Source organism: Euphorbia lathyris, chromosome 10 (genome assembly GCF_963576675.1).
Source record: "Euphorbia lathyris chromosome 10, ddEupLath1.1, whole genome shotgun sequence".
In the NCBI taxonomy this organism is placed as follows: domain Eukaryota; kingdom Viridiplantae; phylum Streptophyta; class Magnoliopsida; order Malpighiales; family Euphorbiaceae; genus Euphorbia; species Euphorbia lathyris.
In genome coordinates this window covers 7,010,172-7,025,724 of record NC_088919.1, presented here as the reverse complement: position 1 = coordinate 7,025,724, position 15,553 = coordinate 7,010,172, and the positions used below count along the sequence as shown (strand labels likewise).

General features: G+C 32.2%; 1 protein-coding gene across 1 annotated transcript; it reads right to left on the bottom strand.

The window, feature by feature from the left end:
- Window positions 1-1,252: 1,252 nt before the first annotated feature.
- LOC136210022 (serine acetyltransferase 2-like) lies at window positions 1,253-4,743 on the bottom strand. Its single transcript, XM_066001697.1, has 10 exons — window positions 4,283-4,743; window positions 3,707-3,904; window positions 3,533-3,592; window positions 3,349-3,444; window positions 3,247-3,271; window positions 2,893-2,987; window positions 2,633-2,799; window positions 2,447-2,520; window positions 2,026-2,085; window positions 1,253-1,770 (listed from the first exon to the last, which is right to left on the bottom strand). The coding sequence occupies exons 1-10, from the start codon at window positions 4,514-4,516 to the stop codon at window positions 1,733-1,735; spliced, it is 1,047 nt and encodes a 348-aa protein (XP_065857769.1). The 5' UTR covers window positions 4,517-4,743; the 3' UTR covers window positions 1,253-1,732.
- Window positions 4,744-15,553: the final 10,810 nt, after the last annotated feature.

The following is a 15,553-nucleotide window of genomic DNA, read 5'->3' as shown; positions in this document are numbered from 1 at the left end:
GTACAATTTAGACTTTACCTACTTATCAAAATGTAAGACATTTATGTACTACTTGCAAATTAATTAATGTTATATTGAACCGTCATTTTCAAATAATAATGCAACGTAACACAAACTACTATTATGCTTCCTTGATGACCATTAATAAAATTAAGATAACAGATGTCAATTTCGGTTTCTTGTCCCATTCATTCATGTTATCTCTCATATACATGAAAATCGTGCATTCTATAGTTACTTTGGTTTTGACAAAATAAAATTTACTTTGTTTTTTCACTATTGGATGATGGTGAATTTTAAGTTCTTCCGATGGTAGTAAAAACAAAGTAAGGGTTACTTTATCAAAAACAAAGTAAGGGTTACTTTATCAAAAACAAAGTAACCATAACATAACCCTACGTTTCATATATATATATATATATATATATATATATATATATAAATATTAATAATACACTAGGGATGTAAAGTGCGGAAGGAGATGGGGAATGTATTTCCCATTCCTATTCCCGACTAGTCGGAAATTCCCCATCTCTGTCTCGTCCCCGCGAGTTAAACATGGACAAATTTGTCTCCATCCCCATCCCCACGAAGAATTCCCATCTCCGTTTACAGATATTCCAAAATCTTTTTTCTCAATCCCCATTTATCGTTCCCCGCGGGGAATCACTGTTTATATTTAAAAAAAAAATAGTAATACCTAAAACTTTTAAGAATCAGTAACTAATAATACCAAACATTAACAATTATTCTCAAATTTTTCAAATCATAAAAACCAATTACCTAATTAAAATCTACTTAAATAATCCAAAAATCAATTATTACATGAAATAGTCGGAGATCCTCCATCAGAGATTAACGAGACGAGGGTACCTTTCCCCATCCCCGTCAGGGGGACAAAACTATCCCCGTCCCATGGGATTCTTATCAGGAATTCCCCATCTCCAACGAGACGGTTCACCAACGGGAATGGAAATCCCCATTCCATCTACATCCCTAAATGCAACACAAGACAAACCCTAAATGTAGAGAGCAAAATTACAGAATTATCCATCATCAACCGCGCAGTTTTGTAGTGCAATGTGAGTGGCTGAAACTGAATTTAGTGGATTGTTGAAATTACTTAAAAGGACAGGAAATACAACAGATGTAGAAGGAATGAGAGATTTAATTAGAAAAATTGGATAAATGAATGCCAAAAAGACAATAAAACCAACTAATTATAAAGGAGGAAGATTGCAAGGGCTCAATTGAAAAAATTAGGCAAAAGTTTCTCAATTTCACTATTACAAGCAGGGATGACAATTTCGGATTTTGTATCAAAATCAAATGTTAGAAAAATGATTTCCATGTCAATCGTGTCGTGTCAATCAGGTTGTCTCTACAAATCATGTTGTCGTGTCGAAAATTGTCACCTCGACATGAGCCATATAATATTAGCATGTAAATGAAACAAAATAAAGTACTGTCATTTAACTGTTACATAATCTGCTCAGTTCTAACTCTGGAGTCTCAAAAACAATGAATTCAACAAGGATAACTCCATTAAATAACTGGAGGAAGTAAGAAGCATCTCACAAGCTTCTTCTGCAAAATATCTGTTGAACCTCCGAGATCTCCGTCCGCCCTACCGAGTATTATAACCTATTACAAATTTTCCTCTACTAATCTTCAAAATTCGTTTAAACGTAACAGTACAAGGTACCGTGTTTATCCCGCAACCACAACTTCCTCAACTCTGTTCCTTACTATTCTCGTGATCTACTGCTCCTGATAAGAATGTTATTCATCTCAGCAACATAGATACCGGAACTCAGAGTAATTTATAAGAACTTGACACCAATTATGACTGTATATGAGACCCGAATTCGCTAGTTTTGGTTTTTTTTTGATGAAAAGCTGGGACGGAGAAAGACAAGGCCGAAGACATCCCGACTAGGTCGGCACCCCCCCAACCTTGCCTCGCAAAACTCGCTAGTTTTGGTTTTGGTCAAAGCCAACTTAAACTTAAAAGGAAGAACTTACCGTTGGATACCCCCTCCCTAAACGTGACTGCTACATGCTTGAAGAATTCTTTTGAGGCATCTGCACATTTCAAAATTTGTTAAGAATAAGAACCCACGACCTTTCATCGTATGTCAAAAGCCAATGCAAATGCTTGTGTACATTTTCACAAATAGTTTTCTTTTGTTGCTGTCCTTAGAACAGATAGGTAATGATAAAGAAATTTACGGCCAAATTCTGGAATAAAGTCGATCCAATTAATCCAATTCGAGATTGATCATATGCCTTTTAGGTGGTCTGTTTCCCAATTAAAAGTCTGCTAAGTAGTAAGTACACCAGGAATACAACCCGGGACCTACCTAACTTAAGCGATTAGAGACGGAGAAAATAGAGTTATGCATGAGGAGAAAATGATTGTCTGAAATCAAGCACGATGACGTACCATGCTTCATTGTGAGGGAGGGAACCTTCTCGTTTAGGTATCCTATCACGCCAGCTGGTATTCCGGCAATCATGCTTCAATATAGCAAGGCGAAAAAGTATAAACAGATCATTTAGATATCATTATAATAAATATAATTCCATTTTAAGTACAATTGTACCGACGAATGTGAATGCGTTGCCATACCTGTGTGGATGAACATCCTTTAATACAAGAGAACCTGCAGCCACCATAGCCCCTTCACCTATTTTTATATTCCCGAGAATTGTTGCGCATGCTCCAATTAATGCACCGTCACCTACTTTTGGATGACGATCGCCAATTTCTTTCCCGGTCCCTCCTAGAGTAACGCCCTGCAAACCGTCTTTTTTGATGAGCAAAATGTGATCTCAAACAACCATCTTTTTTAACTTATACTATCCATATGTCAACAAATTTAAGCTTACATGCATCAATGAGACCCTGTTACCGATAACAGCAGTTTCCCCGATTACAACGCCAGTTCCGTGATCCAATAATATTCCTTCTCCAATTTTGGCAGCTGCATAATGAATGTAAACTGTAAAATATGTCCTTACAAGATAACATGATAATGTTATTCATTATTTCATCTAAATAGAAAGGAAAAGACACTTGTCAACGATCTATTCATCAATCTTTCTTAAATTTGCTCATTTAGTTCACTGATGAAGTTTCCTTAACTATCCGAACATTAATAAGATTGGTGCCGATCAACAGGATTCAATGACATGCTTATAAAAAACAATGGAGTAGAACATACACAAAATTAATGAACATACCGGGATGTATGTCAACTCCAAAAACCTGAACAATAATAGAAATATTACGAAATGTTTTCATATAGTAATAACAGTATGGAATAGTCATGAAGATCAATCAACCTCACTAATTCGACTTTGTAACGCCGAGGCTAATACTTTTCTTCCTTGGTTCCACAAAACATGAGCTATACGATACGATTGCAAAGAATGGTAACCCTGCAAAAGCAAAGTAAATTACGAAATGATCATGAAAATACCTTGTTTCCGTACAAGAAACACACCAGGCTTTTTTTCATATAAGTACCTTGAGATATAGTAAAGCCGAACAATATGATAAACAAGCAGGATCCCGGTCTTTAAATGCCTGCAAATGAAGAATGTTCATGAAAACTAAGATCAGATTCACCATTAATGGCAATTTAAACAAACTAAAAGCAACGCACCTGAACAAATTCAATGATTTAGGCATGAAATTTACCTGCAAATCTAGGCGGATTGAATGCTGGATGCCTCTATCGTGCATTATAACATCAGAAATTATATCTAACAATTGAGTAGCTAAGAGAGTTGAATTTTGAAGCCGATTCGCAAGAACAAATGCTAGGGCTTGCTCTAATCGATTATGTGACAAGATACTGGCGTATAAAAAGCTACTAAGAATTGGTTCTTTATCTGCCTGCAACAATTTATTGTACAGAAACACAATTATGAGTCTCAAAATTGAAAGCAAAAAACTCTTTCTACTATCTTTAGTCCCAAACTTCCACATTCATAACAGTCTAGAATCAATCAAACAGTTCTAACAAAAAGGCAATGAAAATTAAAGATCAATCTGTTTCTATCTTAAAATTTATTGTACAGAATACTAATTGATACGATTTCTAAGAATTATGAAACAACAAACCACATTCCGAACAGTTACAATGAAGATTTTCACAAGAATTAAGAAGCCATTGATGAAATAACTCTATGAACCTACACTTGATTACAATTTAAAATTATTTCATCACGACGAAAGGAAATCAATAAAAGAGGGAAAAAGAAAAGAAGGAACCTCTAACTTGGCTTCTTGTTTGACGGCATCCCAAATCGGATCACCGAAATCATCAGAACACAAAATAGAATCAGAGTGAGGCTTGAAAAATCCCATTGCATAAACAGGGAACACTTTTTCGAACGGGAAATTGATTTCCGGTTCTTTATTTTCTTCTCCGTCATTGATAGATAAGCGTGTGGAGAGAATTTCAGGAAGAGGAGGAGGCCAGCTCTCGTCGCTTAAACAAGCCATTGATGGATTGGAAGTTTGGTGGTAGAATTGATGGATTTAAAGGAGGAAGAGATGCATAAATAAGTATTGCGGAAAGAGAGAAGTGGTGGAGAATTGAGGTGTGGAAGTAGTAGCCAGGTTCAGCTGTGTTTGTAAGTTTTGGGAGATGAACCAGTGGTGCAGTGTAGTGCAGGCGAGAAAGAGAGAGAGACGAGGAATGGGATATGGATGTGAAAGTGAAAGTGACTTCTTTTGTTTTGTTTCATTTTCATTCTATGGCTCATATATATGTTATTTCTGCTCCTTGAACTTTATTACTCTATAAATTTATTTATTTCGTATTACTAGCTACTTAAATTCGTCTATAAAAGTAGATTAGCTTCTGAACTTTATAAGTATCTTACTAACTTCTGAATTTGCTTGTTCCGTAACGACTAAATACAAAAACTATAATACTAATTCTTGATCCCCATCCATTCGATTTTTCAAACCTGCAACACTAACTCTTATAATAGTTTAAATGTAGGAGAAGAGAAAAAATTACATCTGGAATAGATGAAGCTGTATTTTTAGAATTTATGTTTAATAAGTTTTTATATTTAGTTGTCACGGAATAAACAAGTTTTGGGAGTTGGTGAGACACTTGTAAATTTCAGGAAGTTAATATATTTTTATAGACAAGTTTAGGCAGCGGGTGATATGAAGTAAGCAAGTTCGAGACACTAAAAAAATTCAAGGAATCAATCTACTTTTATATATAAGTTCAGGGAGCTAGTGACATTTTAAGGTGCGTGCAACACATTTTGTGCATGTAGCTTACTCTTTTGCAATTTAGTGATTAGTTGAATACATTTTACACAAGTTCAGAGGATTAACTAAACATTTTATGCAAGTTGAAGAAGCTATTGAGACATTTTGAAATCCGGGTATCAATCAATCTTTTTGGACAAGTTCGGAGAGCAAATGATGTATTAAGCCTTATTTATTTTTTAAACGATGGTAATTGTTTTGATATAAATAATTAAAAAATACAATTCAAAGTACACAATAGAAGTTTGAATTCTTACCAAAAAAATAGAAGTTTGAATCTATATCTTCAATATTATAGGTGTGTTAAAAATTAGATGGGTTATTATAACCCACCTTATCATAGCTCATCCAATCTGATAACATACGAATATTATCTTTGAGGCAAATGTATAATAATAAAAGAAGGGAAGAAGTCTCCAGCATTATGTAATGCTACGTGGACCATAACAGGATACGTCATAATAAAAGTTGAATGAAAGGGACCCGTCATTACTCTAACGGTTCCAATAATATCAAGAGACACCTTTAAAACCACCCTTAAATGAGAATAAATATCCTTAAATGGAAATTAATAGTCATTAAAAGAAGTAATGACATGACAGTTCGAATGAAATATCATTAATGCTAAAAGGTTATAAAAATCTATATAAATTCTCTCACTCTAAGCTATTTGAGCTATGCTTACAGACTCTCTAACTTTTGTCAATTATTCTTATTATTCCTAAACTATATATTGATTTTGGTATCAGAGTGTTCACCGCCTATCCCAACGACATCTCATAAGGAAGAGATTCCGACTAAAGAAGTTTACGCAATTATCACAACCTATGAAATCTTAGTTTTTATGAGTCCAATACGATTTAATAGTTTTTTTTAAGAACGATTTAATGGTTTGTGAATTTCATATTTGGTGGTCATATAAGAATTTATCTAACTCACTCAATCTATCTCAATTTTCAACCCTCTCATCTTATTCTATTGTGTGGAAAAATGTATATAAAAAAATTGTGAACACCTGTTTGGTTCAACTGTTGTTGTTAGCTGTTTGATCTTGTTATTTATAGTTTACTGTTTACTGGTTGTTGTTTGCTGATTTCTATTAGTTGTTTGATTATTAGTGTGTGATAAAAAAAATTATAACTAACTGTTGTTCTTAGAATATAAAATTACTAATATGGATATTATTTAAATCCACTATGAATAAATGAGAACGATGCAGTTAAAAGTTACGGTACATTGACAAATTAGACTCATGACCTAATAACTAAAGTAATCCTTTGATTGGTTGGTGTAACAATCAAATGATACATACGCATTTCAGTTTGAGAAGTCGGAGATTAATATAAGATTTACGAATGAACCTTAACTATTAGCTTGAGCTCTTAGTTCAATTGATTAAATGATATGGTATCCAAGCATCTTGGACCAAATGGTCGATGGTTCGAGTCTTGACAACCTCATTAATTTGTGGAATAATATCGTGTGAGTCTCATCTTATCGAGATTCTTATCATTTGTGAAGTTATCCTAACTATTAACACCATCCATTGTATTATTTACAATTGATAGTAGATAAAATGATAAAAAAGAATATAGGCTTAATACATCAAAAAAAGCTCGTTGAACTTGGTCCCCAAGACATATTAATTAACGGGTAAATTACATCCATAGCTGCTGAACTTTATTTATTTTAACATTATGGCCACTGAATTTCAATTCTTAACAGTATGGCCAACGAACTTTACACTTTTTAACACCGGTGACCACTCAATTTTAACTAACTTCTCAAAATGACCGTTAGCGACCTCAAAATGAAAATATTCAAGAATTAAAGTTGTTCAGAATGACATTTACCATGAAACCACATTTTTTATTTTCCAAAATCACATTTTTTGGAGCACTTTCTCCATAGTTAATTTTGATAAATTGAAAAATATATTATTTTATGCAAATTGAGTGAGCGAATATATCGCTCAGATTAATTTCACTTTTAATATATTACTTTATGCAAGTTGAGTGAGCGAATATATTGCTCAGATTAATTTCACTTTTAACCTTTATATTTATATATAATTAATTTTTTTATAGAAAAAATATTTTTTTTGATTCAATTGAACCAAACAGTCATAAAATGAACCAGAGACATATCATTTTCTTTATGGAACCAAATAGATAAAAGAATTCAGGATCATTTTATAAGTTTCTCTTTTTTTCTTTTTTTATTCTATTCTGTTACATCCGCACGAACCAAACTTTCTACTACGAGTTGAATCATGTGTATGATAATAAATAATAACAAATAAAAATAAAAATGATGTGTAGGATAGAGAGGACAGGTGAGTGTATATAAAATTGCATGCGGAAGCCACCATAGATGTAAAGGACAATTTGTAGGTATCTTTTGTATGTAGCCATGTATATGTCTAGAAACATTCTCATTGCTCCTTTCTCTTACATTACGGGTAAATTACATCAATGGTACCGAACTTTACTTATTTTCATTATATAGCTACTAAATTTCAAAATGTAATATAAAAATCATTCAACTTTACATTTTCTAATATTGTGGCCACTAAAATTTAACTAACTAATACCTCAAAATGACAGTTGTCGACCTCAAAATGGAAATGTTCAAGAATTAAATATTTAGAACATTTTTATGAAATCACATTTTTTATTTTCTAAAATCACTATTTCTGAAGCGTTCTTTCTCTAAAAATCTACTTTCTATCTCCTAACTAAACAACATCTAAATGACCTCAAAATGAAAACTTTGAAGAATTAAAGTTGTTTAAAATATTATCAATTCTTGATTTTTTTTTATTTTGAGATCGTCAACAGTTATTTTGAGATGTTGCTTGAAGTTATAATGTTAGGAAATATAACATTCAGTGGTTTTTATAATATATTTTGAAATTTAGTGGTTATAATATGAAAATGAGTAAAGTTTAGTGTCCATAGATGTAATTTACTGTTGCATATCCCTTCAAATAATTCTCCTAATAATGCCAAAATCCACAATCATGTTCTCCATTCAGTCCATCAGTTTATCTATTTCAATAAATTAAATATAGCATAACAACTAGTTAATAAGCCAAAAAAACAAATATATAAAATGAACTACTTTTTTCGTTTTTAGACACATCTTTTTAATATAATATTATAACAGTTAAATGTCGCACATCAATACTATGCATAGAATCGGTTCTAATATTTTATGGGTTCTAAACAAAATAAAAGATAAGATTTAAAAAAAAAAATTATATTTAAAAGTTTAAAATAAAAATAAAAATTTATTTTAAACTTAAAATATTACTATTATTTGTTTTTTTATCTGAATTAGTATTATAACTATATTTATATAAAAGAAATTATTATAAATATATTTGGTTGTTACGGAATAATCAAGTTTAGAGTGTTGGTGATTTAGTGCAACAATGCCGGTTTATTGATATGTAATTGGTGTAGAATAAAGAACAAAATATATGTGTTTTATAATAATGTCTAAAATTGATTTAACTTGTCAACGTTAGGGGTAAAATTGCTCTTAACTGTCGACATGAGGGGTCAAATTCCACTATTTTAAATGTTGGGGTAAAATTGCTACTAGGTGTAAATATTAGAGGTACTTTTACATCTTATCCCTATACTTATTTACCTAAATGATAAATCTTACTCGAATACAAAAGGGTTAAGGTGCAAAAATACCCCTAACATTTTGGGTTAGGAGCAATTTTATCCGTAACGTCTAAAAATAGTGTAATTTTACCCCTAACGTTGGTAGCCAAGAACAATTTTACCCCTAACATTGATAATTTGGGTCAATTTCAGATAATATTATAAAACATAGATATTTTTTCCTTATTCTGCATTAATTGCATATCAATTCGTTATAAAAAAAAGATTTCATGTTTTTTTATAATTTAATAATAGAATCGGAGATTGATATTTATAAATTCGGTGCATTTTTTTATTTTTTTTATCAAATTGGTATAAAAGACAGTATATTTTTTATTTTTTTTCACATTGCAACATATGTTTGTGATTTGTTACTGATAAAATGACGCACGTGTGAAGTGTAGATGTCAATATTTATGGCCGAGAAGATAGTTTGATGAATTATTTCTCAAATTGACCCAATTTATCCACGTTAGGGGTAAAACTGCTCTTGACTTATAATTTTAGGGGTAAAATTACATCATTTTAAACGTTAAGATAAAATTGCTCCTGATCAAAACGTTATTTTACACTTTAACCCAATACAAGACCTTCTATCTGAATTTTTTTTCCAAACGAAAAGTAGGTTGTGGGCCTGACCAGTTGGGCCTTCCAAACCAACTATGGTCAGGCCCAAATTCAAATTGTTATTTGAGAAAAGATAAACTAAAAAGAAATCATACTTTGGGATTTTTATTTATTTAAAATGCTCCTCCATTTATTTAATATCAGTGATGTAAATGTAATTCTATTTTTAGAATTTTTTTATTTATTATATGAATTTCATTTTATTGGTGTTTCTTTAAATTTTGAAGAATGCTCCATTTGATACATCGTAAACCGTTGTAATGGAATTTCTATTAAAATGGAGTTTTGTTAAGTAAAAAATAGGCATGAATCCCCATTAAGATTAACTCTTGCATTATTTTTATTAATACTTATTATGCATATTTCTTATTAAACGGTAAAACAAAAAACATGAAAAATGTAAAAATTGAAAAACACGAAAAATCCAAAAACGGGAAAACATGAATAACGAAAAAACACAAAAAAATATAGACTAAGACGCAATCCAATCCAATGAAAGCATAAACAAAAATTAAATTAATAACTAACATTCTTTACATCCACAAACATTATACATATACACTCTTTGAATTGCTACGACCTGTGAAAATTGAACATTTTTTTATAGAAGCCGCAAAAGTAAATAACAATCAAATTAATAACCACGTTCTTTACATTTAACTAAACAAGTATAAATATTATAATAGTCCATTGAATTGTAAATATTGTTTTAAAATATATGTGAAATTGAAATTCGAAAATTTCATAAGATAATAATGATATTGATATTTTCAAACAAACATTTACCTTTACCATAAGCAAAACTATTATGAACAAGCTAAAAAGTATTTCGTACAATTGGAAAGAAATTCGTAATTCCTATTCTCATCCTTCAATCTAACATTTTTCACTATTTTTCTATTTTTCATCTTTTTTCTGTTTTTTTTATCAAATATAAGAACATTTTATATTAAACCATTGAATCCATATCACATACATTGAAACAACTAATTAAACAAAATGTAAAGCTAACTAATTGAAACTCATCCAACTTATTCCACCTCAGCCCACAACTAAATGCAGCTTTCTTCATCATTTATTACACAAAGACTCATCATTCCAGTTTTGCAGGGAAGTACTTTTCAAAAAGTATGGCTTCACCTTCCCACATCAACTGTGACTATGAATATATGTAGCCAATTGAGATTATCATAATCCTCCTCATTCTTGTACACCCCTAACCTGGACCCTCACCAAAACCCAGACCCACCAAAGTTGCACAGCTCTTACTTAGACCAATTCTCCCAAGTATAATTCTCCCTATCCCTCACCTTCTTCCTATACAACAATTGTAATCTAACACTACTACTTATATGCTTAATCACTCTCTCAGAACAAAAATTCTCACCAATAAAATACTGTTGATTGCGTTCTCTCCAAATCCAATATATAGCTGCCACAAAAGCAACCCTCCTAACTTTTGCTTTCAAAGTTTTACCCCATGCTTTCTTACAAAGCCAACTAACAGTCATTCCCCAAGAATTTACTCTATCTGGTATTGTGCACCTCTGCTTAATGTTATTCCACACTTGAGCAGTTTTTACACATTTAAAAAAAGATGAGGAATAGTTTCTTGCTCCTCCATGCACAAGCCACAGACATCATCCATCAGCAAATTCCACTTCTTAATATTGGCTCTAACTGCAAGTTTACCCCTAAGAGCTAACCAAGTAATAAAACTTGGGAAATTTACACAGAAATTCATATTCGAAAAATTATTTACAACTACGTCAAGTAATGATTTTGAATTATGTCAAACTAGTAAAATCAGCATTTTTAATATATTTTCAAGATTAGAATTTATAAATTAGGTGTCTATGATATATTTTCTAGGGTTTAGAATTTATGAATTGGGATCTATAATTTTTAAATTATAAGGTAAAATCACAATAAATAGAGAATAATGATATATTAAGAATTAAGTTTGGTGATATGATTTAGTTGTAATTTTATACTTAATTATGATAAATTAAATTCCTCCAATTCACCTTAGGACGACAAGATCGCAAAGCATTATAAGCATTTCTTATAGTATACTTTCCAGATTTATGCTCCCTCCACACAACTTTATCTTCACAATGTGTCCTAGGAACAACGGAAAGAACTTCCTGCCATGTAGAATCCATAATAGGAGAAGACGAGACGGGTAAATACCAATTTCTTTCCAAGTAAACATCCCTAACTTTGGCCGTTTGAGGAATATCACTATCATCAGTAAGCAGTCCAGGATACCTCTCATTCAAACCACTTCCACCAACCCAATGATCAAACCAAAAAGAGAAATCATCACCCTTACCTAAAACATACTTAAACAAGGGTTTTAGTTCCAAATTTATACGATTCAACCAACTCCAACTCCAACTAGCATCAAATGGTTTTAGAATTCCCCAAAAACTTAAGTTTTTCAGTTTCTGCTTAATCACCCACACAGCCCAAAGCGAATCCTTAATTGCAATTAAATCCCAAATATGCTTCCCCACAACAGCTTTATTCCAAACCACTAAATTTTTAATACCCAATCCTCCTTCCTCTTTAGGAAAGCACACATCTTCCCAAGCTACTAGAGCCTCTGTACTATTTTCACTATTCCCATTCCAAAGAAAATTCCTACAGTGATCATCCATTGCTTTAAGGACAGATTTAGGAAGAATGAATACAAGCATCCAGAAGGTATTCAAGTTACGAAGAATAGACACAATCAATTGAAGCCTCCCAGCATAAGAGAGAAATCAAGAGCCCCAAGCATTAACTCTCCCAGTAATTTTATCCACCAAGCTATTACAATCAGCTTTAGCTAATTTCTTAGATAACAATGGGATTCCCAAATATCTAACAGGGAGTCTCCCCTTTTTAAAAGGCACCTGCTGCAAAAAAATCTTGCTTCAAAGCCTCAGAAATACCACTGATAAACATTTCACATTTTTTAACATTGATTTGCAAGCCAGAAAACTCACCAAACAACTTCAATATATCCACAAGTTCCTTCACAGACTTGACATGAGCCTTACAAAAAAGGAAAAGATCATCAGCGAACATAAGATGAGTAATCTGCAAACTCTTGCATCCCTAGTGAAACTGAAACTCAGCAGACAGTTTAGCTTTCATCATCCGAGAAAAATAACCCATAACCACCACAAACAGAAGTGGAGAAAGGGGATTCCCCTGCCTCAAGCCATTATGCCCAGAGAAAAAACCATGTAATGAACCATTAAGAGCAATAGTGTAACTAGCATTACGAACACACTTCATTACCCAATTAATGAATCTCGCAGGAAAACATAAACCTGTTTTCCTAATGATGTTTTCTGCAATTAAAATACGAGTTAATTTCATTGAGTATGTGGTTTAAAAGATTCCTTGTTAATTGATTGGTGAAGTGCTTTTGTTCACTTGCAAAATAATAGCGTTAAAGTAAGTTCAGATGACATAAACAAAATGAATACTCTGAAATGATATAACAAGAGCATCAATAATGTTGACTAAACAAAGTGACATTAACTCCAACAACAAAACCAAGGAAAAAACACAGTTAAAAGCTGCAATTCTAATGTACGTGTGTTCTCCTTATATTCTTATGTTGCAGACGATCTAACCTGGTGGAAGTAGTAATAAACCGCTCCATCTCCGAGTCCTCATTTTTCAATTCACCAGCCTCCTTCATAACCATATCACTCAGATGCACTGTATAATCAGTCATGGTGATATATGCTGGCCTCTTTGTTGCCTTATCCCGAACTTCTACAAGTAGGATGACATTAGCATCAACCTCAAATGTTACCTTAATATGAGGCACTCCCCTTCCAATTAAAGTATTTAACTTAAGTTAATATCATAATTACATGCTAAAGAAGTTAGTATCTTGATGAATATATGTCATAATACCTTGGAGCTGGTGGGATACTATGCCAAATGATTCCTAGCTCACGGAAGTCCTTTGTCAAGTTTCTTTCACCTTCATAGATCTGTATGTATGTATGTATGTATGTATGTATGTAAGTAATTATATATGGTATTTCCAACAATTAAATGAAAGTAGTAGAGGAAGTAAAAGTTAGATGTTTGTTTACTATTATATTGATCAAGCCCTGCCGGTCTACACTGGTGGTGCAAGTCAGAGACATTTTGGTTGGAATTTTAGTGTTTCTTGGGATTAATATTCTCATCTCACCCTCCAGTGTTTGGATGCCAAGACTTAGAGAGGTGACATCAAGCACCACAAGCCCTACAGCCAACAGAAACAACCATGGAATTAAATCAAGTATCTTTTCATATAAGTAGGGTAGAAAGTTTGAGATAATTAACTACCCTCAATTTCTTCTCCACCCTCGATGCTAATTATTCCACCTAAAACTGCAGCACCATATACAACAGCTTCAATTGGATCGATAAATTTAGATTCTTTTCCATCTAAAAACCCCACCATAAGATCTCGAATTCTAGGCATTTTCGTATTTCCACCCACGAGCACAATTTCGTCCATCTCAAAACTCCTTAGGCCTGCATCCTTCAAAGCCCTTTCTACTAGTCTAACTGTTCTATTGAACAAGATATCGTACAATAATTCTTGTTTTGACCAGAATATCGACTCTGAAAAATTTACACCATAATAAAGAGATTCCAACTTTAATTCAACTTTGTGCAGTTTGCTGCTCAATGCGATCTTTGCTATCTCACATTATCGTATGAGTATCGCAAGATCTCTTTTAGCTTCCGCATATCTGTGGGGTAGTGGAGACTTTTTAATACAATGAAATAGTTCATCAATATACGATGAAATTCTTCTCCTCCCAACTCAGAATCGCCAGTAGTAGAAAGAACCTCAACACAACCATTATTTATAACGATGACGCTAACATCAAGTGTGGCACCAAGACGATAAACAAAGATGTTCTGTTTTTCTCCTTCATTCTCTAGACCATAGGTAATAGCAGCAGTTGTAGGCTCATTGATTGTCCGAGCAACAGTAAGCCCAACAATGGTGCATGCATCCTTAGTTGCTTGCCTCTGCGCAGAATTGAAATGAGCTAGAAAAAAAAACACTTTAGACAATGAAATGGGGCTAAATTTATCTATAAAATTAAAAGATTGCTTTAGCAGGTAGTTCTCTAGCTATATTTATGTGTCTTTTGATCTGACAATTCTTTTAGCAGAGTTTTAGAACACACAACCCAAACTTTAAAGTCAGAAGGATGGAAAAGCTTGCTGGTAGAGAGAATATGGTGAAACAACATCTAAGCTATGCAGGGAAGAAGCTAGCGCACTCTCAATTTCGGATTTGATTCACTCACTCCCACATGTCTTTCAATTTAGAAGTATATTTTATCAATTTACTTAATTATCTTAATTTTATATAATATTTAACATTCAAATAAATTAATAATGTTGAATTATTTTAAAGAGGTTACTAATTTATGGAATTTATGGAGTATTAAATTTTAAATAACACTGTTCTTTTTTCATCTAATTAGCAATCATTTCAGAATTTTTCTATGGACACCCAATCATTTTAACGAGTATTCTAATAAAATATACAACATTTTCTTTTTGAAATCAAAAGCATAAAATCGGACTCATCCAAAATATGATAATGTGAAATGAAAATATTTAAGAGGGAACCCAAAAGTTTATGCAAAAAGCTATACAGTAATGGACCTGTATACTGTCACTACACTTGTTCATGGGCTGGACCACTCAGCTCAGCCCATACCATGAGCTAAAGAAATTAATTCAAAGTTCAGTCCAAGTGATTAATATATATTAATATTAAAAAAATAGATTAAACTATATAAGTATGAAAGATGAAATAGGTAACAAATAAAATTGAATTAATTAATTTATTGAAAAACTAACAAAATAATAAAAACTTAAATGTAGGAAAAACAAAAAAATTAAGTGCGGAGTTGGA

Bases quoted from the DNA above. Each gene is read 5' to 3' on its own strand.
- LOC136210022 (XM_066001697.1), bottom strand. From the start codon at position 4,516: ATGGCTTGTTTAAGCGACGAGAGCTGGCCTCCTCCTCTTCCTGAAATT. The intron at 3,905-4,282 runs GTTCCTTCTTTT...AAATTGTTGCAG, and splicing joins AACAAGAAGCCAAGTTAGAG to GCAGATAAAGAACCAATTCT. The intron at 1,771-2,025 runs GTAAGTTCTTCC...CATTCTTATCAG, and splicing joins TAGGGAGGGGGTATCCAACG to GAGCAGTAGATCACGAGAAT.